This window comes from Pteronotus mesoamericanus, unplaced genomic scaffold (assembly GCF_021234165.1).
Source record: "Pteronotus mesoamericanus isolate MK-2021 breed Mesoamerican mustached bat unplaced genomic scaffold, CSHL_Meso_final contig_90, whole genome shotgun sequence".
NCBI lineage: Eukaryota > Metazoa > Chordata > Mammalia > Chiroptera > Mormoopidae > Pteronotus > Pteronotus mesoamericanus.
Genome location: NW_026555277.1, coordinates 21,362,814 through 21,389,257, shown reverse-complemented (window position 1 = coordinate 21,389,257; position 26,444 = coordinate 21,362,814). Strand labels below are relative to the sequence as shown.

The 26,444-nt window shown below is 43.8% G+C and overlaps 1 protein-coding gene across 1 annotated transcript; it reads left to right on the top strand.

Moving 5' to 3' along the window:
* The first annotated feature begins 9,769 nt into the window (after nucleotides 1-9,769).
* On the top strand, nucleotides 9,770-14,522 carry FZD7 (frizzled class receptor 7). Its single transcript, XM_054585831.1, has one exon. It carries the CDS (start codon nucleotides 10,579-10,581, stop codon nucleotides 12,301-12,303), a length of 1,725 nt encoding a protein of 574 aa, XP_054441806.1. The 5' UTR covers nucleotides 9,770-10,578; the 3' UTR covers nucleotides 12,304-14,522.
* Nucleotides 14,523-26,444: the final 11,922 nt, after the last annotated feature.

The window sequence follows — 26,444 nt, the reverse complement described above, 5'->3', positions numbered from 1 at the left end:
TAAGACTCTTAAGTTCCTTGATTGCAGGGACACTTTATATCCCCAGCATCTTATGCACATGGTAATCTCTAATACATTTAAAAATAAGTAAATAACACCCACGTGGTTTTATTTCACCCTTTTCAACTTAATATGTACCTTATTCATTCATTTGTGCATTCTTTCAATCATTTATTGAGCACCCACTAAGTGCTTAGCACTCCATCCCACTACACTGTAACTACCCAGAATATGAATGAACTTCTGTGACTACTTAAAAACAAAGTAACTGCTGACTGACAAGGGGAATTAAAATCAAGGAGAGATTTTTCAACATATTAATGAACTAGCTAATAAATAAAGGACTTCTCTGTCTCCATCCCAGAGCCTTCTTTCTGATAGCCAGCATTCTAATAAAAGTTGCTTTTAACCAGCTTCAGACTTCCAAAGCCAAAATTAACACCATTACAACAAAAGGCCCCAAATAAATTCAGAAGGTAGACCAGAGCCACAGAGGGAGTTCGATTCACTAATGAAAAGGAAATTTCTAAACCTTCTCCAGTCTCAACCCAGCTCCGGCCACCGTCTCTTAATCACCCCTTCAGTCCGCCACCTCCCTTTAAGGACCCCGCCAGGTCGCTCTGACCCAGCCACGCCTCAGCTCCTCCCTCAGGTGAGGCCATTCTCAAATTAAATCACAAAAGAGGAGCAGCCAGTCTGCAATGATCTGTGTTTATTTAGTAAATGGGTTGATTGCCCTCATTTGTGGAGATTAAGGGTTAATTTCCCAAAGCACAGAGAATAGATTTTTCCTAGGGCAGCCCCAGATAATTAAGAGGAAAAAATAAAATTCAAATACTGCTCCCCTCCACCTCCCAGCACACACCACCCCTCCCCATCCAGTTTTGGCCTTTCAGTGGCCTCTCCTGCAAGGTAGCCACAGGCCTCAGCTTCGGTGAGGTTCTAACCAAGGAGAGGGAGGATTTGGTAAACAAAGGCTTAGGAATTCTTTAGGTCCCTTTAAACTGACATCTGGAGAATCTGAGAGCCCAAAACAGTTTCTCTTTTCTCCCTCTTCTAGCTTTGAAAGGCAAATGTTTTGAGGTTTGTGTTCTCTCCCATTCACAGTTTTTAATCCAAGTGGAGTCAATCCACTTTGTCTACACCTTAATTGAAGAGCCTGGCTCTAGGGTTTAAAGTGCTATTCTAATAATAAGGAGGAGGCAGGGAGAGGGAAAGGGGACTAAGTGGAAATGTGAAAGGGAAGAAAAGCAATGGGCAAGTGGGCCCTCAAAGGCACACTCCAGGTACCACATGCAGAGCCCTCCTGGCACACGTGGGGCACAGGTGGTCAACCTCAACTGACTGGATGTCAGGAACTGGAAAGAGATCTGCTTGGCTTTGTGAGGAACTTCCACAGAACACAGGAAAAAAGCCCCCACTGTAGAAAGATCTGGCCCAAGTAAGGAACCCTCAAATACAACCATAGGCTCTCAGAGCCAGGCCAGATCACTAAGCCTGCTTCCTGGCTTTGCAGATGAAGAGACAGGCTCAGAGAGGTTAACTGACTTGCCTGAGGCCAAGGGGTTAGTGGTTGGACTGAGACCCCAAGAATTCTTCTCATTTCCCTGGCTGTAACTGAAGCCTTTCCTTTGTGTGATCCTCAGGAGAGAGAAATGCACCACATCCATCTCAAAATAAACTTTCATTGACGGGAAGACAGTTAAATGACTTCATATATTTTTCCAAGTGCAACAACCAAATATTTTCACCTTGTCTTCTCATCAGCTACTTTGGATCTTGGCTGCACATTAATGCATATGGGGAGCTTTTAGGCAGATTATCCAGGGGTGGGCACCAGGAAGTAGTTTTTTAAAGTAGATTTTTTAAAAATGAAATCCTTCTATCCCCAATCACAGCCCCTTTGAGAATCACCTTATTAACTTATTTGGGTTACTATTCCTACTGGATTCTTCATGCCACTTAATTTATTTCATGCATCCCAAATTTACATTCAACTTAAAAACAATAGCAGGGCATCCTTGACACATTTAGCTGTGGTCTAATGTGATTCCCAGGTCTTTTGTTCCTAGCTAGCCTTTCACCTTCCTGTATTTCTGCAGTTTATGGTTACTTATTTTCACTGGACTTCATCTGACTGATGAATTGTACAATTTGCTTGAACAAATCAAACCTGGTGAAAGGCAAAGGAGAAAAACAAGGCACAGATCCTACTCTCAGGGACCTTTCAGATGAATAGGTGGGGTAAGGTAAGCACTAAAACACAAGAGAATTCAAGTAATATCACAAGAGCTATAGAACATTCAAAGAAAAATTGTGAAGAAAACTGACATTTGATGAATGTCTACTATGTGTCCAGTACCATGAGATAAATTAGGATTAGGCATGGCTGAGAAGCACAAAAACCCTTAAAATAATGTTGGCTTAAACTAGACATAAGTTTATTTTGATCTCCTGTTTGAGAAATCCAGAGAGAATCCATCTCAGGCTGGTACAGTGCACCACGGTGTTAGGGGCCCTTCTATCTTTTTCTCCTTTCCCATGGTTATTTCCTGCTCCACAGTAGTCTCTGGACTTCCATCCCTCCAGAGGAGGGAGGACAGGATGGTGCACCTACCGCCTTTATGTTGCTCACCACACCACTGCTGACATTCCATTGGCTAGAAGTGGCAATGGACATAAGGGAGGTTTTTCTATGGAGTCTTTATTTCAAGGGGTCATATGTCCCGCTAAAGACTGGGAACCCTATTACTATGGAAGGAGAGAACAGACAATAGCAACTTCCACACCATGCTAAGGACTTTTTATGCTTTAGAGCTTTATTTTTCCTAACAATTCAAGAGAAAGTGGTCTCTGGGTTTTTATTAATAATTTCTATCTTGAAACACTTTTGCAATCACTCAGAATCAATTAAATATCAGTCCTAGGAGGTATTTTTTTTTAATTGTATATAAAACATTGAGCAAAAGGAAGGTGGCTGCCAGGCTGAGCCTTGCTGGTCAACCCTGAATGGACGCCTCTCCTGGGCTGGCACTAATCCTTGGAATCGGCCTTCTACAACTGTGGGCCCCTCCACCAGGATAAAGGAGAAGAAACCTATGTTTTCACCCTTTTCCAGGCACTGCCTCTGTGGTTAGTGAGGTTTTCTCCAGTTGCCAGGAATAGACAGATGGCCAGGTGGCTTCATTAATGACCATGGTAGGATTCTAAAGGGAGGAGCTAAGAAACAGCCCTTGTGACCTGGTCTTCTTGTCTTCTCCTTTTGAAACATGTGTTCCTTCTCTCCTTCTTTCCGTCCTTTTTGTGTTCCTTCCCTCTTTCCTTCCTTTCTTCTTTTTTCCTGTAATGTTCCATTATGAGAGGACTCTGCTACCCCGTCTGTCCGTCTACTGCTCCTCTTACCATATACTGTTCTCTCTATTCACCTCACTGCCTCATGCCTCGTGCTTCCTCCATGTTTCTACTACTTCCTGGTTTCTGCTTCCTTTCTCATGGAATGTCTCTCAGTTTCTGCCAGTATATTTTACGTCCAGACCTTACAAATGAAAGAATCTGATTGGGTGGCCACTCAATACCCAGAAGGCACACCTGTTGAACAGAGATCTCATGCCAAACAAAGCTGGGTCAGATACTTGCCTATTCCTGGCTCAGTCATCTGAGGTGAGGGGTCATATGATATAAGGTACAGGGATGGTAATGTCAGACTGAGGAATGTCTGTGAATGAACCATGCGAGTATCAGCGGATGCATTATAGAATAGCCGCTGTGAACTCACAATGAGTTCCAGGCTCAATATCACAGCATGCAACCAGACATTTACCCAACATACCTCCTTGCCTTGTTCTCTTACACACATACACACTTCACATACCTTATTCTCCATCATAGTTCTCATTCCATCCTTCAGTTAAAAATGTAATCAAGTAAATAAGAACTTTATGAAAGACTAAAGACATTCTATAAGGCACAATGCACTGCTTTGGAACACCAGTCTGGGTCCACGGTTCTCAAACCTGAAAACCTTTTAAACATTAAACCCCCAAACCCAATGCCAGAAATTCTGACTCAACATGTCTGAGGTGGAGCCAGTCTTCTAAAAAACAAGAATAAAGAATTTTAACTCCTCAGAAAATTTTGATGACCATCCAGATTTGGGATCCACTGCTCCAGTTCCCACTTCACTCTTCTAGAAGTTTCCTTGGGGGTCTTCATTACTGTTGTCTTGTTACTGCAGCCTCTCTGGCTAGCTCTCTGCTGACTGACATGGCCTGCCAGCATTTCCTGGTAGGGAGGGCCTGATACACTGCCAAGTGTCCCAATGGCCCTAGTGGGTTAGAAAAGCACCCACGTATCCTAATCTAGATTCCCACTGGGGCAGCATCACCAATGGGAATTAAATTGTTTCCTGAAAAATTATAAAAAATTAGTGGATATTGCCAGGTCAGTTTGAAACCTGGATATGTATAATATTCAGGGGGACGGAACCAATCTGGGGCTTCTCTAACTATTGGAATGGCTTTTGATAAGATATAGAAATGGACAAAAATTAGTGATGTTTACCATGAAGACATCGAATAGCAGTGTAGTGTAAAGTGAAAAATGTTACCTAGAACTGGCTTTTAGTTCAGTCTTCATTACTATAAAAATGAACTTATACCTGGAACATTGAAGGATTGTTATAAAATTAGAGACACTGTACCTAAAGCACCTGGTACCTTATAAATGATAATCCTTTTATTAAAAATATTTAATAGATGCTCAAAATAATGTGAGCATCAAAATTTTTAATGCTCAGAATAATCTAAAGAGAGTAAATTCTGTAAACCCAGTGGTGTGCTAGAACCAGCTCTTGTGAGAGCTTATTATGTGCATCTTTCCAAACTCCAAGTTCAGTCGTACAGCAATCAGTGATCATAGCAGCATTTACATCATGGAAATTGACAAATGTATATAGATCAGGGCTTTTTTCATGAAAAGATGGTTCTTAAACATTTGTCTGCATACCACTATAAGAAGTCACAACCTTGGCAGAAAGCCGGAGCCACAAAATATGCACCTAACTTGGTCTTTTATTTTATCTCTATGATTTGCATCTATATAACTAAACCAGGATTCTGCCCTTATGATGTTTTTGCCTGTAGACCATAAAACATTTCCTAAGTATTATCTCATTAACTCTCCCAACACCCTGAGGGAACCAGGGAGGTTAAATGACTTGCCTGAGGCAGGACAGGAAATCAATGGTGAAATGCAGAACTAAAGTGGTCTGTACTAACTACCTCTGCCACCCTTCCTGCACATCAGTACCCTGCAGACTGTCATTAAAGGCATGGGTAGCAATTACCAACAGTGCTTTTATAGCATAACCCAAATAGCCAAAGTCTCTTTCTACAGGCTGTAGTCCCAATGTTCTGTCCTTTGCATGTATATTTCACTCCCCAAAATGGCCTACCCTCTGCTCTTGGAGGCTTTCTCCAGGGTTACGTGTTGTCTTCAACTAGTCAACTTTCTCTGTATTCTTTCTCCCTATAGTCCAAAGGCATGTGTTGGAAAACACAATTGGCCAGAGTTAGGATTCTATTCTGACTCTAACAGAGGCAAGTAGCATCATAAGCAATTAACATGTGTTTTTTATTTGTGACCCTTTCTCTGGGCTCCCAAAGGGCAGAGACCCAAGAGTTGTTTCTCTCTCTGGCTTCATCTCCATAATACTTTGGGAATTAATGAATAACCCTTGTGATCTCCCTAAATTGACTCCCAGTGATCCTCACCCTCCAATGGATTTTCATGCCCAAGTATAGCCCCTACCACCCCTTGAGTGTGGCTAGACCTAATGACTTGCTTCTAATGAATAGGATATGGCAAAAGTGACAGGATTTCACTTCCAAGGTTGATTACAGAAAGACTATGACTTCCACCTTTATTGCTATCTTTTGTGCGCTTGTTTTCTCTCTCCCTCATTTATTCTCTCTCTCTTCCCTCCCCTCTTTCTCAGCACTTGCTCTGGCAGAACAAGGTGGCATGTCTTAAGTGGCCTTATGAGAGGCCCACATTGCAAGGAACGATGTCTTTGGCCCACAGCTAGTAAGAAACTGAGGCCTGCCAACAGTCAAGTAATGAATTGGAACTGGACACTGTGAGGCCTGCCAATAGCCATGAGTGAGTTTGGAAGTGAATCCTCCTCCAATCAAACCTTAAACTACAGGTAAGTACAGTCCCAAACAACACCTTGATTTCAGTATCATGAGAGACCCCAAGCCAGAGGACCCACTGAGCACACCCAGATTTCTAACACATAGAAACTGTGAAATATTAATGTTTGTTGTTTTAAGCTAAGTTTGTGAGTAATTTGTTATATACCTATAGATAACTAGTACAACTCCCAAGCAACAAAGGAAAGGGTCAAACATTTTCCTGACATAAGTCACCTCCACTGGGTGGGGCCTAGCACACCTAACAGGCCTTTAGTATGGGCTCCTCTTATTCAATCTAGACATCTCTAATGTTCACAGCACTTGAAAGTCTGCTTTAGGGACGAGACTGTTCCAATTTGGGGAATGATCCGACACTCCAAACTAAATTGAAAAGAAGTCAATGGCAACCTGGTAACTGGAAATTCCAAGTCCTCTACGTTACGAAGTCATAAGTTGTCTGGTAAAAAAGAGGCCATAAAGGGAAGTAGATGCTATGCTGTAAGCTGCCCTTTCTGGTTTTGCATGAGTAATTCTTGCAGCTGGAAGTTTCACTGCAACCACAGAATTGTGGCACCGCAAAGGTGGCCATTTTCAAATATGTTCTGACATCAGAGTGCAATTCAACTGGATGAGGCTGGGACTTGGCCAAAATAAGTAACATTTAAATAATTGGGGTCAATGAATAGCATCACTTTTCTGTGGGACCGTATGACTGTGATGTGAAGAAATAAAAGCCTTTGTTGTTTTAAAGGACAGGGGCAATTTGAAGTTTTGCAGCAGACACTTAGAAAATTTTCTGCCCTTAGCTCACTGAAGAAGATATCAGTTAGTGGCTTCAGGAATTGGGTGTGGAAGGTGTTGTTTGTAAAAGGAAATTAAACTGACCCTAGACAGAATGTGAACCAATGTTACATTTCTCATACAACCTGAAACAGGCTACTTAGCCCTACATTGTAAACTTACTTTCCTGATCTAATTTATCTCCTTGAAATCACAGCATTCTGTATCAGGCAAGGTATGGAAAGCTACCGCACTTCCTCAAACAGCAAATTCTGATTTTCCAGAAAAATTTTGGGGTGGATTTTTAAAAGGCATCTTAAAAAAACAAAACACTCTCCAATAAGCTGGGGTTTGCTTCTCTGTTTTTCATACTTGTCTGCCTGGGACAGAGCAAGAGTTCTCCCACCTGTGCTATGTTCCACCTGAGATGGGTTTTCTACATCTTATGTGTAGATTGTTGTGTTGTTTTTTCTTAATTTCATTCATCTTTTGTATTTTTAAGGGATTTTTTTCCCCTGAATAATTATCCCTATTACCTAACACCAGGGAGCTGTCTGAGTCTATGAGTTGGAGCTCACCGACTAAACTGATTTTTGTTGTATTTGAGGCACAGTATTTTATTCTGTTGGTTTTCATTCTATTTCATGACAGTGCTTGCAATTTCTCCCTCAATAAGCAAAGATGAGTTAGATCAGGGGCTTGATAAATAAGCAAGAAAATTTGATTTAGAAAAGGAGGATATCCTGAAGCTCCTGGAGAGAAAAAAGCATTTTCAACCCCCTACCACACACACTTTCAATGACAAAGTAAAGCAGCAGCAGCATTGTTCTTAAACAACATCTTTCAAAGCAACATCAATGCTCCCCGATGTTAGGTAATACGAATAATAATTCAGAAAGAAAAAAAAGAGCCCTTTTAAAAATACAAGGAAAGAAACATTTTTAAAGCAAATATCATTAATCCTTCATATTACCTTGAGGCAGAACTCCACAAAGAAATTTAAAATACTGTCGCGGATGTGAAGGGGAAAACAGATGCTTAGGAAGAACATGATGAGGACTCCTGTTGAGGACCCGATGGAGAATGTGAACGTCTGACGCCCTACATCGTCTCAAATGATTCAGCCCTCCAGACCCCTTAACAGAAGTGAGAAACGACCTGTGAAGCGGAAGGAAAGATGCCCAGTAACTTTCAGTAATAGAAAATAAAAGAAAAGCAGAGAGAGCCAAAATCTCCAGTAGAAGGGAAGGAACCGAATTAATTGTCTTAGATTTCAGGATCAGTGTTTTGTTTTTGTTTTTGTTTTTGTTTTTCTTGCTTGGGGAAGAGGCTCCGCAAAGGCAGCAGCAGCCTCTGCAAACAGGAAGGCTGATCAGAAATCCCTCGGGGTTCCAGCGCTTGGAACCGAGACTGGCAGAAGGAAGGGCTCGCCCAGGAGTAACGTTTTTTAAAGCATAGGACTGCTCTGTGACTGTGTGTGTCTGCATGTGCGTGTATGACAGAGAGAGAGGCAGATTTTTTTCCTTTCTTAACACGTCTCTTTCCTGCATGGGAATTTCTGATATTCCTTTCGGTCCCGCGAGAGCGGAGAGGCGCCCCCACCCCCGCCCGCGGTCACTTCTGACCTCGCCGGGAGTAATCGGAGAGCGCGCGGGAGCGCCCAGTGCCTTAAGCAGGGCGAATATTTGACGGAACAAAAGAACGCTTGCCAGTCAGAAAACGCTACCCGCGAACAAGGATAACCTCTCTTTGTGTTTTGAAAACTCTTTAATTAGCAAATGCCCTGGTTTCAAATACGTATTAAAACTTTTCTACCCAGATTCCAAATAGAGGATCAAATTATTGCTTCTGCAACGAAGATGGGATCCTGAATGACCACACGGCCAAAGAACTAGGGAAAACAGGCATTTCAAGACTCGCTTTAAACCGTACTGTGTTCCTATACACTCGGTCTCAGGTTACTTACTTTTATAACTATTTACCGCCCCCTCCTCCCGCCGCACCAACACTTAGTTTTCTCAAAACCTCACTAAAGCTACGTTCATACGCGCGGTTGAGGTGGCCTGGGGCCGGGGTCCCCCCGCTCCCGCTGCTCTGGTAGGAAGGATCTGCCTTTCCTCCCGCCGAAGTGGGCCCCCTCCATCCGACTCCGATTTCTCCTCGGACGCGGCCCCTCCTCCTTTTTACAACCAGGAGTGGGAGGTGAGAGGGGATTGTGGCCTCACGTCGTCTATTTGGGTCTGGGGAGAGAAAAGCAATCTGAGAGATGCACCCTCTTTTGCTCCATACCGAACCCTACATTTAGAATCCAACTACCTAAGAGTCCTGGCGAAACCCGGCATTTTCAGACCAAGCAGGGCTAACGTGACTCCCGGTCACGTCTCTGCGTGCTCAGGCTCTGCATTATTCTCAGCTTGCTTCTCCCTGCAAAAGTCTACCCCGATGCGCCATTCAGGAATGTGTATTATAGTGTACTAGGAAAAGGAACAAATCTTTCTAGCAAACCTCCTTTCTGGTGCGTATACCTCCCCCCACCCCTGAGCGAATTCAGGGTAAAAGTTTTTCTTAACTTTTCTCTCCCAGCCCCCTGCCCCTCCCCTCAGGAATCCGCCCAGAGCGCTGCAGACACCGCCTCTCAGGTTCCCTCGCCTACCCCTTCCGACTTCCACCCAATGCGGAGGCGGCCACACAGAAAACAAACGCTACTATTGGGCAGCCCTGAAACTCGAGGACCCGCCCCCGGAGTGGTTTGTGAATGGGGGGAGGGGAGGGGGCGGGACAGCCCGGAACCCTGCGATCCCGACGCTTCTTCAGGCGAGTTGCGCGGCTCCGAGGCGTTACTCTGCGCTCTCTCCGGGCGGGCGGCGGCGGCGGGCCCCGGGACTCGCGGGCCAGGGCTGCGTGGGGCTGGAGAGGCCAGGCCCAGGCCGCGAGCACCCGGACCTCACAGCTTCGGACACGGTGTAACTGTATTTCAGAAAAGAACTCGCCGAGCTCTTGGTTCCAAAGCACCGATCGGACTCAGAGCGAGAATCAGCCGTTTGGCTGAAACTTGGAGCCGAGCTTTTGGACCTGAAGAAGGAGCGGGGAGTGTTGAAGGAGGCGAAGGAGGAGGCGGCGGTGAGCGGAGGCGAGGAGGCGGAGCAGCACCGCCGAGGCGGCGGCCTCAGCAGCCGGCGACGCTGGGCTCTCCCCTGCGGGGGGCTGGACTTGGTGTGGGGGGCGCGCGCATTGCTGTGCGCTGTGGGTCGGGAGACTTAGACAAACTTTCAAGGGTAGTAACTGGAGACGCTTGTTGCTCCTCGCCGCAGAAAAAGCCGCACCGTTACGTCGCGGCAGGAGGAGAAGGCGGCGCCCCCGGCCCGAGCCAACGAGTTTGGGCCCCCGGCGGCCGCACGACTGCTGGGTGGAGGCGGCCGCGGCGCCCCCGCGGCGCGGGTACCGCAGCTGCAGCGCCCTCGGCTCCGCGCCGCCCACGGCCCGGCCCCGGCGCCGGGAGGACTCTCATGAGCCCGGCGCGGTGGCGCCTCCCCGGATCCAAGCCTCTCTTGGCCGCCTCATCGCGCTACTCCAGCTGAGAGCGCCGCTTAACCCACGACCGGTGATGCGGGGCCCCGGCGTGGCCATGCCGCGCTCTCCCGTGGGCCTGTGCACCCTGGTGCTTGCGCTGCTGGGCGCACTGACCGCGGGCGCCGGGGCGCAGCCGTACCACGGCGAGAAGGGCATCTCGGTGCCGGACCACGGCTTCTGCCAGCTTATCTCCATCCCGCTGTGCACGGACATCGCCTACAACCAGACCATCCTGCCCAACCTGCTGGGCCACACCAACCAAGAGGACGCGGGCCTCGAGGTGCACCAGTTCTACCCGCTGGTGAAGGTGCAGTGTTCTCCCGAGCTGCGCTTCTTCCTGTGCTCCATGTACGCACCCGTGTGCACCGTGCTGGATAAGGCCATTCCGCCGTGCCGCTCTCTGTGCGAGCGAGCCCGCCAGGGCTGTGAAGCGCTCATGAACAAGTTCGGCTTCCAGTGGCCGGAGCGGCTACGCTGCGAGAACTTCCCGGTGCACGGCGCCGGCGAGATCTGCGTGGGCCAGAACACGTCCGATGGCTCTGGGGGCCCAGGCGGTGGCCCTACCGCCTACCCTACGGCGCCCTACATGCCCGACCTCCCCTTCACTGCGCTGCCCCCGGGGGCCGCTGACGGCAGGGGCCGTACCGCCTTTCCCTTTTCGTGTCCCCGGCAGCTCAAGGTCCCCCCCTACCTGGGCTACCGCTTCCTGGGCGAGCGCGACTGCGGGGCCCCGTGCGAGCCTGGCCGCGCTAACGGCCTCATGTACTTCAAAGAGGAAGAGAGGCGCTTCGCCCGCCTCTGGGTGGGCGTGTGGTCGGTGCTTTGCTGCGCCTCCACGCTCTTCACTGTTCTCACCTATCTAGTGGACATGCGGCGCTTCAGCTACCCCGAGCGGCCCATCATCTTCCTGTCGGGCTGCTATTTCATGGTAGCGGTGGCGCACGTGGCCGGCTTCCTCTTGGAGGACCGAGCTGTGTGCGTGGAGCGCTTCTCAGATGACGGCTACCGCACGGTGGCGCAGGGCACCAAGAAGGAGGGCTGCACCATCCTCTTCATGGTCCTCTACTTTTTCGGCATGGCCAGTTCTATCTGGTGGGTCATCCTGTCGCTCACTTGGTTCCTGGCGGCCGGCATGAAGTGGGGCCACGAGGCCATCGAGGCCAACTCGCAGTACTTCCACCTGGCCGCGTGGGCGGTGCCCGCGGTCAAGACCATCACCATCCTGGCCATGGGCCAGGTGGACGGGGACCTACTCAGCGGGGTGTGCTACGTGGGCCTGTCCAGCGTGGACGCGCTGAGGGGCTTCGTGCTCGCTCCCCTGTTCGTCTACCTCTTCATCGGCACGTCCTTCCTGCTGGCTGGCTTCGTGTCGCTCTTCCGCATCCGCACCATCATGAAGCACGACGGCACCAAGACAGAGAAACTGGAGAAGCTCATGGTACGCATCGGCGTCTTCAGCGTGCTCTATACCGTGCCAGCTACCATCGTCCTGGCCTGTTACTTCTACGAGCAGGCCTTCCGCGAACACTGGGAGCGCACCTGGCTCCTGCAGACCTGCAAGAGCTATGCCGTGCCCTGCCCTCCCGGCCATTTCCCACCCATGAGCCCCGACTTCACCGTCTTCATGATCAAGTACCTGATGACCATGATCGTGGGCATCACTACTGGCTTCTGGATCTGGTCCGGCAAGACCCTGCAGTCGTGGCGCCGCTTCTACCACAGACTCAGCCACAGCAGCAAGGGGGAGACTGCGGTATGAGCCCCGGCCCCTCCCCCACCCTCCCTTCCTCCACTCTGTAAGGGAGAGAAAGGCGCAGTAGGGAAAGAACTTCTGGGTGGGGGGCTTGTTTCTGTAACCTCCTCCCCCTCCAATGAGAAGTGACGTGGAAGTGAGAAGACTTATGTAGGTATGGGACGAGGGGTGGGTTTGAAAAGGAGGCCCAAGTGGAAAGACGGTTTGGATGAAAAGACTTCTGGCAAAGACTTGCAGGATAATGATAATAAAACTAATAATGATGATGTTTATCATATACGGTACGGACCGACCTGGGCCAGTCTAGAAGGTTGAGACCAGCAGAGATTGCTCTGAGTTCTTCCCAGGTCCGGCTGAAGTGGGACTGAGCGATTTCCCTGCTGCAAGAAAAGTGGCCTGTCCTCAATCCTGTGAGGCCCGGGTGAAAGGTACAGCTCTGTCTGCGGCGGCTGCTTTGTTGGAAAAAGGGAGGACTCCCTGCGGTGCCCTTGTCAAGCGGTGGTCAAACCATAATCTCTTTTCACTGGGGCCAAACTGGAGCCCAGATGGGTTAATTTCCAGGGTCAGACATTACAGTTTCTCCTCCGCTGCCCCCTCCGCCTGGTTCCCCCCACCCACCCCACTCCTTTCAAGTCTTCTAAAATAAGTATTTGGAAGTCTTGGGAGGCCTGCCTCCTAGAATCCTAATGTGAGGATGCAAAAGAAATGAAGATAGCTTTTGGAGATGATGCAAAGGAGATGAGTAGTAGGTATTTCTGCTATTTTTAAAATTTTCTGTGGAAGGCAGGAGAAAGAAAAGGGTGTTTTATTCAGTTTAATACCCTGAAAAGAAGTGATGACTTGTTGCTTTTCAGAACAGGAATGCATTTTTTCCCCTTGTCTTTGTTGTAAGAGACAAAAGAGGAAACAAAAGTGTCTCTCTGTGGAAAGGCATAACTGTGAAGACAGCAACTTTTATAGGCAAAGTAGAGCAAATCTGAGGTCTCTCTTTGGATGATAATTTGATTGAGATAAACATTCCTTTTTAAGGAAAAGTGAGAGGCCCTGTGCTTCCATACCCCCATTGGGTCAGAGGTTCTGACTTGGCTAAAGGAAATGCAAAGGGTTTTGTTGTTTGTTTTATGTAAATTTAATTCAGAACGCAAGATCCAATGAGCTCTAAAATGTTTAGGATTATCTCTCACTTCATTTTTTTTCTTCCTATAACCCTACATTTAGGTTTTCTTTTTTTTTCCAATTTGAGTCCTTCCAGCTAAAAGGAAGAGCATAATGTCTCGGCCTCCGTAATACAGGAAAGTTAAATTTAAAAAGGAAAAACAAAAAACATTTTTTTGTCCTGTTTTCGTAGTCCTACAAATCCATTTATAAAACATCATGTGTATGCTGACCCTGTCTTTGTAGGGCTGGGTGGGGAGGTGACCTACAGAAATGATAGTGAATGAAGAGGACAGTTCAAATCATGGGCCCCCCGTTTTAAGGAAAATCATTAAAAGAAGGTAAACTTCAAAGTAATTCTAGAGTTCTTTGAAATGTGCTGGGTGACTTAAGTTTATTAATCTTAAATCATGTACCTTTTTTTCTATAATAGAGCTCTGATTCTTTTGCATAATGGTCTAAAGCTGAGCAGAGAATCACGGGAACTAACCTTTACTCCACCTTTGACACCATCCTGCAATCTTGCAACACTGTCCTATTTCTCAAGACAGTTTTTAAGTGCTGTTTTAAACAGTTTTTAAATCATGGAAGGTACTGTCAGGAATAGAAGTTACTTTATATAACCTGGTGTTCAGCTGAGTGGAGCTGCATTTTATATTTGAGGTAACATTGACCTTGTGTTTCTTAAACCTCCCCAACTGTCTCATTTGTCAAAATTTTAAAATCCCCACCAAGCAATTTTTCAGGATCTTTTGTGTTGTATCTCTTGCATGTGAAATTTGTAAAATAGAGACAAGTGCAGTATGTATATTTTGTAAATCTCCCATTTTTGTAAGAAAATATATATTGTATTTATACATTTTTACTTTGGATTTTTGTTTTGTTTTGCCTTTAAAAGTCTACAAGGAAGCCCCACTTTATCACATGTACAGATCACAAATAAATTTTTTTTAAAATACAGACTGAACATTTATTTAGTCTACGGTGCCTATATATCAGTAAGCCAAAGCACTACAAGCAAGGTATGGAGGGACACCATTGGACGGTCTCTCAAAGAGGAAGAGGTGATAGATTAGTGAGGTCTTTTTTCCTTGCCTTTTAAAATACAGTGTAATGAATGCCTTAACTGTCCCTTAATATTTTTCTGTTGTTGCTGCTTCCTGCCTCCCTCCATACCACCTACCACACACTCCCCTAAGCCTTTTCACATTCTGCTTTGGATAACTTATTGAAGGTACAGAATAAGCATCTCCTTTAAAGAGGTGCTATCTGATCCATGTTTTTACTACCCTTCAGAGGTGAAGTACGTATCTGAAAGAGGACTAAAAGATATTTTTGGTCTGCTTTTCTTGGGAAGAATTCAGTGAGGTTGTTTGTTGGTTTTTTGTTGTTGTTTTTTTTTTAATCCTGATGAACCTTATCTAAATTGTTAATACTTAAGTCCTTTGGCTTCAGGTTGGCCAGGAAAGTCAGCAGACAATTCCAGATACCCAGAGCCTCGCATATGGAGCATTCCTCAGTTATTAGCTTCACTCTACCTTCTAGGTCAACGGAACCAGAGGTCAAGTGATTCACCGAGGTGACAGTGAAGGTGGCAGTGACTCAGCAGCTTTGGCAGGAATAGACTCTATGCCTAACCCCAGGATAGCCTCAGAAGTCACCAAAGCTATTCTTTCCTCTTGTCCGAGAGGCTAACTTTGGAATCAGATTAGACTGAGAAGCCTTCGCTCTCCAGGCACTTTGATATTAACAGTCTCTCAGGGAAATGATAAAGGCACTCTGAATACTTCCAATTCCAAGCCTCACTAGCTTGCTCCCACCCCCACCCCCGGCCTCTCTTCTTTAATTCAGGTGCTTCTTCCCTGGCTTTTCATTATGTAGTCGCCTCATTCTTGGGCAGCTGTGGAGACCCAGCAGCAGACTGGATGCTGCTGTTTTCCTTCCCTTCTTCGGCTCTAAGTTTCTGTATTTCTAAAGCTCAACAGAAACAGTTCTGTTTTTGTTTTAATTAACAGGCTCACACACATGGCTGGTGTGTTTTACAAACACACAAAATGAAAACCAGTGACAGACGGTCCTCCCCAGGAGGAGGAAGTCACGCCGCTGCACTCTAGGCAAAGCAGCTTTAAGATCCTCCTGGGTTTTCATCACAATGGGTGTGAGGTCATCTTAACCTGTGAAGATTTGGGCATCAAGGAAGGGAAAAAATAGCAACTTCAAGTCTCTTAAGGTTTATCCAGTTTTTGCTCATAAAATGACACCTTTTAGGTTAACGCATGCCTTTTTTAACACCATACTAATACCGCTTGTTAAGAATGTTTGCTTTTAGAGTAGGTGGAAAGCTCCCAACAGGGTTTTTTGCTCACAAATTAACTGCTAAAGGCACTTAGACCCTTCTGTGGGGAGAGCTGCGTGACTACTCCTATAAATGTGTCCCTTTCCTCTTTTCAGCACTGCCGGGTCCTCCGAGGCTCTCAAAGATTGAAGAGCATTGCTCTTTAGTGAGGGAACAAAGACCGTGTATGAATAAATTACCACCTGCTTTTTTGTAAGCAAAGATAAAAGTGCTCAGTTTAATTCACTTCACATTGTGGTGTGTCCTCATGTAGTTGATCCTTGCCTAACAATTTTAGAAGCCCAGGGATTTTTAAGGGGACACATCTAAGCAGAAAATATGTGAGGGAGAGTGTGTGTGAAGGGGCACATGTAAAGGTTAAGAAAAACATTGGCAGGAGTTTGGTGTTAATCCCTAGATAAGGAGCAGAAACACTTGTGAAAATTTTCTGCAGTTTATAAAACAAAATTAGTCTACACAATAATCGCACACAACACCTAATCTTTTAAAGTAGGTATGTGAGAAATCTTGGCAAGAAATAAATGTCTCTTACCATTAAAGAAAAAGCAGAAATTTTTTTAATGTACTTGATAGAAAATAGTGATATTAGAAATGTTCTGGGCAGAACTATAAGAGTGCAACAGCTGTAGGTTTGAACCTACTGAATTTCCCAGTAGGTTTAATTATACTGGGAAATTCTCTTCCAACTCTCCCATCTTTAATTTCACTGAAAAGGCAGGTGGCTATTTATAGATGGTATATTTTTATATAGGCATATGTGGATGGTGAATAACAGTCCACAGTCTCCAGGAAATCCTAGAAGAGACCAAAAGCACTCCAAAGTGGACTTAAACAATTCAGAGATCTGTTCTATTTTTCTCTTATTTCACCCTCAGTGGCATTAAACTGATTTCATGAAACTCAGTTCTTCAGCTCTTCAGTTTGTGGCACTTCTTACATCTGAATCTCTATTCCTAACATTTCATACAAAAGTGAACTAGTTAAAAGGGTACCATTAAAATGCCAGGTCTTGGGTAAACACACATTGTGACTCTTATTCTCTTGGGTAAAAAGCAAACAAAAAAATCCCAAAATAAACAAAAAAAAAAACTTTCAGTCACTTGGAATTTTCTCAATTAGTGCCACAGTCTTAGAAAAAAGGTAGTTTGACCAAGACAATAGTAGTTTATTATAAGTTACCCAGGTGAAGAAGCACTGACCAAGTGGCCACTACATAAAATGTCGTATGACAGGGACTGGTGGAATTACAAATAAAAGCCACGGTCCACCTGAGAACTTTGCTACAGAGTTCAGGGCGAGCAGGGCCTCCCCAAGAAGGAATAAGCAACTAATTATACTTCTAGACAGAGCTTGGCAAGTGCTGTTTGTTATAAAGCCCAAATGCTATTTAGAAAAATTTTACTTGACATTTGGTGGCATTTACTGTTTTTAAAACCCACTTCACATTCATTATTTGACTTTATCCTCACAATTATTATAACAACCCTATAATGTGGAATAATTCCTATTTTAAAGATGAACGTCATCATCCTCAACCCTCTTACAGAAGACTTCAAACTAACAAAATAAAATTGAAGCTATTGTGAGGGATTCAAAAGTGGTTAGCTGGGGGCCCACTTTACTTTACAAGGAACTTCTAGAGAGCTCAAGTCCATCTCTTTGCTATTTAGCTTCCTTTGATGCTTCGCACCTGCGGATCTCTTCCGGTAGCTTGGCCCTGGCATTGGATTCAGTTTATAGTTCAAGAAGTGGTCTTTGAGAGATGGACATATGAGGAACAAAAAGGGGCATTTGGGAGGCAGAAACAAAGTGTGTGGGGGGAGAGGACAGTGAGGCAGTAAGTCCCATATAGTCATGAATGAAAAGAAGCTGCTCAAATGATCTGGATGAGACAACAACCTAATACCACTCATCCTTAGAAAATATGATCCCCAAACTTCAGCTTGGCCTTGCAGATTCCAGAGGACAATTCAAAGGGAAAAGTATCTTACGGAAGGTATGGCAGTACAGGGAATAGGAAATACACTACAAACAATTAAAGCTTGTGTGGCATAAACTAGCACCAATTATACTTTTTAATTTCCTAAGGAAAACAAATGGCATGTGGCATTTAGTTCCAGTTTCCAGGTCTGGGGTCGCTGCAGGGAGACACGGGTGGCAAGCAGTTCATCCCTGAGTTGCAGCAGACGAGAAGAACAAGTCCTTGAGCTAAAATCATAAATTATCTTTAGCACCGAAAAATTGTTTCTTGAGGACCTAGCATGTGCCAGGTTGCTGTGCGAAGCTCTGGATACAGCATACTGGCTTCTGGAACTTGTTTTTCTGAGCTTTCTTAGCCAGAGCTAAGCATCCACTCCTTACCTCGCTTATTTCCCACACCAGTCTTTCAAATGCAGAGTGGGCCCAAAACACCTTTCTTTGTGTTTGCAAACTACACGGGCATGCCATGTTTTATTGTGTTTCATTGTATTGTGCTTTGCAGATATTGTGTTTTCACAAATAGAAGGTATCACCCTCCACCAGCAAAAAGATTACGACTCACTGAATGTTCAGATGATGGTTAGCGTTTTGTAGCAATAAAGTATTTTTAAATTAAGGCTTGTCCATTTTTTAGACACAATGCTATTGCACACTTAATAGACTACATTATAGTGTAAAATATAACTCTTATATGTACTGGGAAACCAAAAAAATCATGTGACTCATGTTATTGGGATACTTGCTTTATTGCAATGGTCTGGAACAGAACCCACAATATATCTCTGAGGTAAGCTTATATCTTTCTCCCCATGATCCTAAAGTACTAACAACAAATGGGTAGCTACATCATAACCACATTCTGAAGATGGGAAACCATGAAACTAAAAGCAGCTTGTTCAGTGTCACAAGACATCACAGGCCAGGCCACAATAAAGGATCGATGCAGTCTCCCAAAGACTCTGAAACTGATTCTCTTTTCCTGAGAACAGTGTGCTTAGAAGATGTGGTGTGGCTAGAAGGAGAGGAACCTAAGAGGGACAGGGGAGTGACGGGTGCTCTAGCTTTGTGAAAGGGAGTATGACTGTACAAACATGCTGCCAAGGGCGGTGAAGATGGGCTCTTTGTACTTTGGTGATAATGATCATTATCTTTATAACTCTTGCTCTCATTTCTTGAGCGTTGACTCTATGCTAAGCCCTGGCTATGATAAGGCCAATTAGTTAAGATAATCTACACAAAGCCCTAACCAGAGTACTTAGCATCTAATAAGTGATCAATTAATGTCAGCCTTATTACTAATATATATTTGTCTCACTTATTTTTCACAAAACCCTGAGGCAGGTATCATTGTTCCCTATTTCATATGTGAGGAAACTCAAGCTCTGAAAGGTGAGCAGAGAGGAGCAAAATTGGCTACAGCCTGTTCTTCTAATCATTATGCTACAAATATTTACTGAGGTCTTAATGTCTTCCATTCTGTTATTATTATTATTTTTAATTTAGTTCAGGATTGAAGTGACAATAAGTGAGGAAAAGAATTTACATCAGAACAGAACGAATTGAGGAGGCATCCGGATGAGAGTACATCCGGTCCCCAGGATGTACTTTTATTTTTTCAATGAGAAGCAGAAAGCCCATCAATGCTGTTTGAATTCTGGAGCACTGGATGTTGCCTGTTCTTGTGTGAGTTTAAACATTGGGGTCTGAGGGCCTGGCAGCAGAAATGAGCCTGTGGCAATGCTTCCCAGACACCACCTAGAGCCCCATAGAGGATTGGTTACAGAGTCCCTCCAGAGGCTTCTTCCATTGTACCGCTTCCTTCCCTGTCCAATCCAGCCTGAGGGCTGGGACGGGGGCTAAGTGAGAAAGCTCCTATTCTTTGCTGACCAAGAGTCAGTGAACAAGAGCATGAAGAAAACAAACCCTAGCACCATGGAAACCCTCTCCCTAAAGGCCTATTGGAAGAATCACAAGAACCATCAGAATATTATTGTCATATATATCATGTCAGTATTATCATGATGAAATGATAAACATAGCTGTCCTTTTAAATGCAAGTTACTATGTGCAAGTTCTGTGTTAAGCACTTACACTTACTCATTTAATCCGTATAACAGCATGATGAGGTAGAAATTATTCTCATTTTACAGGCTGTCAGTATGGAAGTCTTTTTTTTTTTAATTTAAATCTTTATGGGGTTTTTTTTTTTCCATTACCATTTAGTCCAATGGAATTCTGGAATCGTACTAAGCATATTGGACATGAGCTCAAAGGAGAGCTTGTGCAAGCATCCCATCCTAAGTACTCCTTTATTAACATCAGTTTCCAGAGAAGCAACTGGGGCACAGAGAATTTATCTGGACCTGAAGGATGTAGGGCGGGGAATATTTTAGGACTATTCCGATCAGAGTGCTCTTTAACAATCAGGAAGCGACTTTGCGAAAACAATTCCAGGGATGTAGTTAAATTTTTTCCCTTCCACCCCTGACTCCAAAAAGTGTGAATTCTGGCAACAACACACTTTGTTGTTGTTGTTTGTTAATTTAAAAAACACCCATAAATTAATTTCATGAGCAACAACAATAGCAGCAACGCAAATTCAGTGCATTGGCAGAAAAAGTAGTGGGTCACCACCTCTGTCCTGATGCTGAATGTCAGGGTAAAAGGACATCTTGCACCCTGAGCCCACTGCACCTCCCCCCTTAAGACTTTTGTTGGCAAGATAACTGTGTTTCCAACAGGGGGATGGTCCCATCACAGGGCATTTCATAGAAGAAAGTGTTAAATAAGAAACAAAAGTTTTTACCCAGTACAACTCTCTGCTACTCTGCTAATTAAACCCATAACTAGGCACAATGGGGAGCTAGAGTCCATTTTTTGGTTCATGGGCCTAGGTGAGCTTTAGGTTGCTTAGAAATAATAGATTCTCACAGAAAATCAAGTAATGCATAAAAGAAATGAAAGGTGGTGGTTGGTGGTGGTGGTGGTGTGTATGTGTATGCGGACGATTTGTAATGAAAGGGGTCTTGTATGAGATAGTTCAAACTGGAACTATCTAAAGAGAAGCCAGCTTAAGGAAGGGAATCTAAATGTTAAGATCAGATCATTTTTATTTAATCTGTTATTAAAACACTTACTGCTCCCCCCCACCGTCTCTCTGTTTGTCTCTCTCCATCTCTCCCTTTGTCTCTCTCTGTGTCTCCTTTTATCTCTCTCTTTCTCTGTCCTTCAAGATCAACACCAAAACACCAGTTATAGTTGCATTTCACATTGTTAGCTTCTGGGTCTCAGCACACAAGGGTTGACATGGATGTCAAGTGGATGTCTTTTGGCACCTTTGCACAAAGGCACACACCAGCTTAAAAGGAAATCATTTAATTTTTAGTAGGAAAAAATCCATTCTCAGGATGATTTGTTGCCATTTTCATCACCATATGCACTAAGGCATATCCAAGGAATTAAATTCTTAAATAGCACACTTTTTAAAAGAAAAAGTCAATGCCATATTAATTTGCCATCAGTACCTCCAGCTTCCAGCACAGCATGCATTTGCCAGTGCTCCTTGCAGCATTCTGCAAAAGCCAAATGGCTTGATAAAGTCAGAAGAACCCCAGAAAATGAGAACAAATGTTTCAAACCAAACCAGCCTCTCAAGTCACAGAGATGTTTTATTTTACTGTTAGCACAAGTGGCTGAAAAAAAAGAAGGCTAAAAATTAAACTTTCAAGTTCTTCATTCAGGTTCCGCTCTAGGGGAGCTCCCCCTACAAAAGTGGATTCAGATTTTATTTAAGGTGGGAATCTATGTCACTGTAACAGTTCAATGAAACAGCAAGGAAATTCAGTTAGTTCATCTTCGATGAGAGGAAGGCGATGTATAATTCTCCCATTCACCTAGTGGTTTTGGATCTGTGAGTGACACAAAATGTTTACTTCAGATAACTAAGTCCCCATTCAGAGCACACCACCACGCATATTTATAACTGCTCTGCGCTGTCTCTCAGGATTGTTCAGATCTGTCTGAGCAGTTGAAGTGGCTGCTGAAAAAAATCTATGAAATCCCTGCTGTCCAATCAGAATGTTATCTAACTTGCCTTTTCTTATTGTTAAATTATAAAACACAATTTCCTGCTAGTCCGAACACCAGGTTTGGATTCTGCTTATGAATAGAAATACTCAAGAGATTCCACCTCCAAGACATTATTGTATCTCTTAACCCTGGCTATTTGATTAAGAAAATAAAAGAATTCAACCCAGGGTTAGCCTTTTGCATAGGATCAGCCTTCAAACATAATCAAAATGGAGCTAGCCTCATTTTTCTTTTAACCTAGGGATCTTTCTTTCTTGTCACTCTGCACCAAGAAAAAGGAAACACTAAGATGAAGTGTGTTTTTAAAAAAAGATCAAAGGGGAAACCAGGAAGGAGTGAAAGATTGAGAGAGAGCCAGATAGCAAGAAGAAAATTCTGACCACAGTCCTGTTTCTGAGGCACTGACACCTTGATTCAATCATTCCTTTGACAACTATTAGTTGACTTTCCATCATTACTCTCATTCCCTGTATCTCAGAGTTACAATAAGCAGTAACATTAATTGAGGGTTTTGATGTACCAGACACATATGTAGAGTGTAGTACACATGCTATACATCTTTATTTGATTCTCTCGGCAATTCTCTGAGATAGAAACTGTTACCCAATTTTAAAGACAGAGAAAGCTGACACCAAGAGGTTAAGGAACTTGCCCGACACCCTTGACTTTAATACTGCAGTGCATCTTTCTTCCTGCTTTGTTTTCCAACCCTGACTACTGAATTGCTGGTATCTGTAGAAGCAACTCTGTTTCTTTGTAATATCACTAAAACTGTGATTAGTTTTGGGGGGAAATTATGAAATGCATTTATTCTAAGCCACGTGTTACTTGTGAGTGGGGAATTACACCCTGCTTTTCCATGATCTGCATTTGATGACTTCACCTCACTTGACAGAGTATCACAGAAGGATCATGCCACTGCTGGGGAAACTGATAGACTTGTGGAGCCAAAGTGAATTTGGACTTAGCTCATCTCATTGTGTTTTTACACAAAAGGGGAGGTGGTTAAGACTGCCCTCCCCAAAGGCAAAGTGACTCCAGAATGTCAACATCCAAGTCCAGATGACTCACTGCATGTGCTTCCCAAGTGTTCGCCATGTCCAGTCTTCAAACTCTCCCTGAAGATGAGGGATTTGAGAGATAATAACAGATTCTGTAAGGAGTTTGGGCAATGTTTGGAAAAGACGAGTTAATGACTCCCTCCAAGCATGAAAAAAGTCACCACCATTATTCCATTTTGGGGAAATAACTTCAGCGCATTTGTTGAGTGCATCGTGCTAAGATAGTCAAGGGACACAAGAATGTCTCACAGCCAACATAGGCTCTGTCACCCTTGGCCTGAGATATCCCTTTTACCTGCCAGGGCATCCTAGATAAGAGATCATGGATGTTTAACGGCCTACCCATCAGCATTGCTGGAAAAATAAGGCAAATATTCACCTTTTTACCAAAGAGCCAGTAATTGTAGCTGCCTCTGTAGGACTTACCTCAGAGGAGAAGGGGCATTTAAAGGGAGATGCCTTTGGCAGGGACTGGCTTGCTTTATTGCTTTCCCCTGCACCCCTGTATGTTCTTGGTGTTAAAGAGGCAACCTGGACTGCCAAGACAAGGGCAATGATTTAAGATCCAATAGCTGGTGCTGTGTATTTTTACTTTACCAGCAACTGCAATTTATCCTTGGCCCTGTCCTCTTTCTTTACTGCTACAATTTGTCAAACAACTTGGATTCCAGTTCCTCCCCATGGTCACCATCTCTTGCTTACATCACTATAATGGCTCCCTAACTGGTCTCCCTACCTTTATTTTGGTCCCTCCTCTAATTTGTCCCCACCCTACACTAGAGGGAATCATGATAAATGCAACTATGACTATGTCTCTACCTTGTTTAAAATCCTAAGCACAGCATGCAAGGCCTTCCATAATCTCTACCTAGATCTCCAGCCTCATCTCGCACCATTCCTGCTCTGATCCGTTTATAGTTGCCCTACATACTCATGTATCACAGGAATTCATTTTTTGATGAAAGAAAGAATTTGTAGCTATTTCATCCACTGGAAGATAATTGAGCCCCTTATTGGATGCACTCCAGCTCACTTGCTCTGCAAAAATGGACAGTAATGTGCATCCCGAAGAAAATCGGAGTGAAGTCATAGATACCTACAACATCACCCTGGGACACTCCTACATCACTCTGGGACAACTAACAGAAGTCCAAGAAGAAGAGATATTACTGGACTTAAAAGAAGGAATCAAACAAGATCATTAAATATTATTAGTGCTTATGTAGTGATTTGTCGTATGTTTAATTTCTGGTGCTCATGCTAACATCCAGTACAGAATGATGCTCAGTGTACTGTGTTGACCAGTGTCTCACCAAAATTCATGTCCTTTCCAGAATATCAGAACTTGACCTTATTTGGAGATAGGTTCAAATGTAGTTAATGCATTTAAGATGAGGTCATACTGGAGTAAGGTGGGCCCTTAATCCAACATGACTGTTGTCCAAAAAAAAAAAAAAAAAAAAGGCAGGAAAACACACAGAGGGAATGCCATGTGATGACAGAGTCAGAGGTTGGAATTATGTTTCTAAAAGGCAAAAACAAAACAAAACAGAACAAGGATTACTGGCAACCACCAGAAGCTGGAAGAGACAAGGAAGTTTGTTCCCCTGGAGACTTTAAGAAGAACATGGTCCTGTCGACATCTTATTTCAGACTTACAGCCTCCAGAACTGTGAGAGAATATATTTCTGTTGTTTTAGGCCATCTAGTTTATGGCAATTTGTTAAAGCAGTCCTAAAAAAGTAGTATGTTGGGTAAATAAATAAAATGAATGAATGAATCACATGTGGAAACTTATTTGGAGCCAAATGAAGTATTAGCAACCTTAGAAATATGATTTATAAGTTATCCAAAATCCATTTCTCCCGCCTCATGACCCTATAACTAGATTAGAGCTGAACATATAGTTGGAACTCTAAATACCAGTTTTGCTATAGACTGGCTCTAATACCTCACTATAGCTAGAGAACAAAACTAAGAAGCCAGAGGTTCTTTTCAACAAATAATAAATCCATTTGGAAATCTGATAGAAACAAGGGGCTCAGTCTCCAGAAAAATGCAAATATGACCATAAATGCCCTAGATTGCAGACAATTTCCTCCTGACTCCCCAAACCCATTGAACCAAGACTAAGAGCTTCTGAATTAGAAGACACAGGTAGAATATTTAGGATTTTTCACCGATTCTTTGGACACACTAAACACAGAAAAGGGCAACAGAGTTGTTTCTCCTCTCTAAATGAGGTCATGTCAAACCATGGGGCCCCCACTATTTGGGATGGGCTTCAATGTCTCATCTAAGAATGAGAGTTGGCTACAGGAGAGCAACCTAGCATGGAAATGTGGAGACCTGAACTGCATCCAAATCCAGATTTGCCATTTACTTCTTTTGTTCTTTCTCTCTTCTATTCAACCCCAGTCCCAGAAAAAAATGTGGATGCTTTTAGGGTCAGAGGACAGGTTAATAAGATAATGTTAGTAAAGCACTTTGCCCCCAGGAAAAGGTTCCTATGTAAACATGAGATATTATTAGACATTATCAAACTCAGCCCTGCCAGCAGTGACCCAGCCAGGGGTAAGCCTTCTTCCTTATCTACTGTTTGGCCAAATTGGGCTTTTTCTCTAAGGCAAAGAGTGTGGGAGGTCTCCTGTTGACTGGTGTTGGGGACTCTCTGATAAGTGGACCCTATCACCTCCCCTTGAGCAGTACAAACAGATCATTTGATTACATTTGATTAAAGGCTCCCTTCTTTACTAGCAGAGAGTCCTAAATCTCTTTGTGCATACATATTAAAGCAATAATCTTTAGGGAATTCATTCCCTATGTGTATAATGTCAATGTGCATTATTAAAAATTTGTCAGTAGAAAAATAAATCTTATTTCATATTTGGTGATTGTGATTTTTTTTAATTACCCCTTAGGAGTGATTACACAAAATTTCCCTCTTCTGCTGTTCTTGGCCAATTTGAAAAAGGAAGAAAAACACAGCGGTTTCAGGGATATTGGTTTTAGAACTTACTAAAAGTAACAAAAAGTGTAATTTCTACAATTACTAAATTGTAATGAAACTTAAATGTTTCAAACTTATATTTTCTCTTCTCCACCCCCACCCCACCCCACTCCCGCCGTACTGCCAAAAAAAGAGGCAAAAAAAAGTTTGGGGGGTGGACGGAGAGCAGTTCTTTGAGTTCTATGGGAATTTGTTGTTAGTTTGTTTGTTTGTTTTTTTGTTTTATTTCAAGGGAGCTTTTTTCATCATTAGAATTGACAAGGACATAATGAATTGAGAGAAACCTAAAATGATAGCAGTAATTTTCTTCAACATGAAGATGACATAGAATCTCAACTCAGACCCTTAAGAAATCCCACTACAAAGGAAAAAGAGTTCACCCACAATTACCCCTTCCTCATGCACACATACTGAGGGTACCTGACATAGGACATTAGCCAGTGCTCTCAGCATCTGGTCAAACTACATTTCATCAAATATCATCAGTCATACTTTT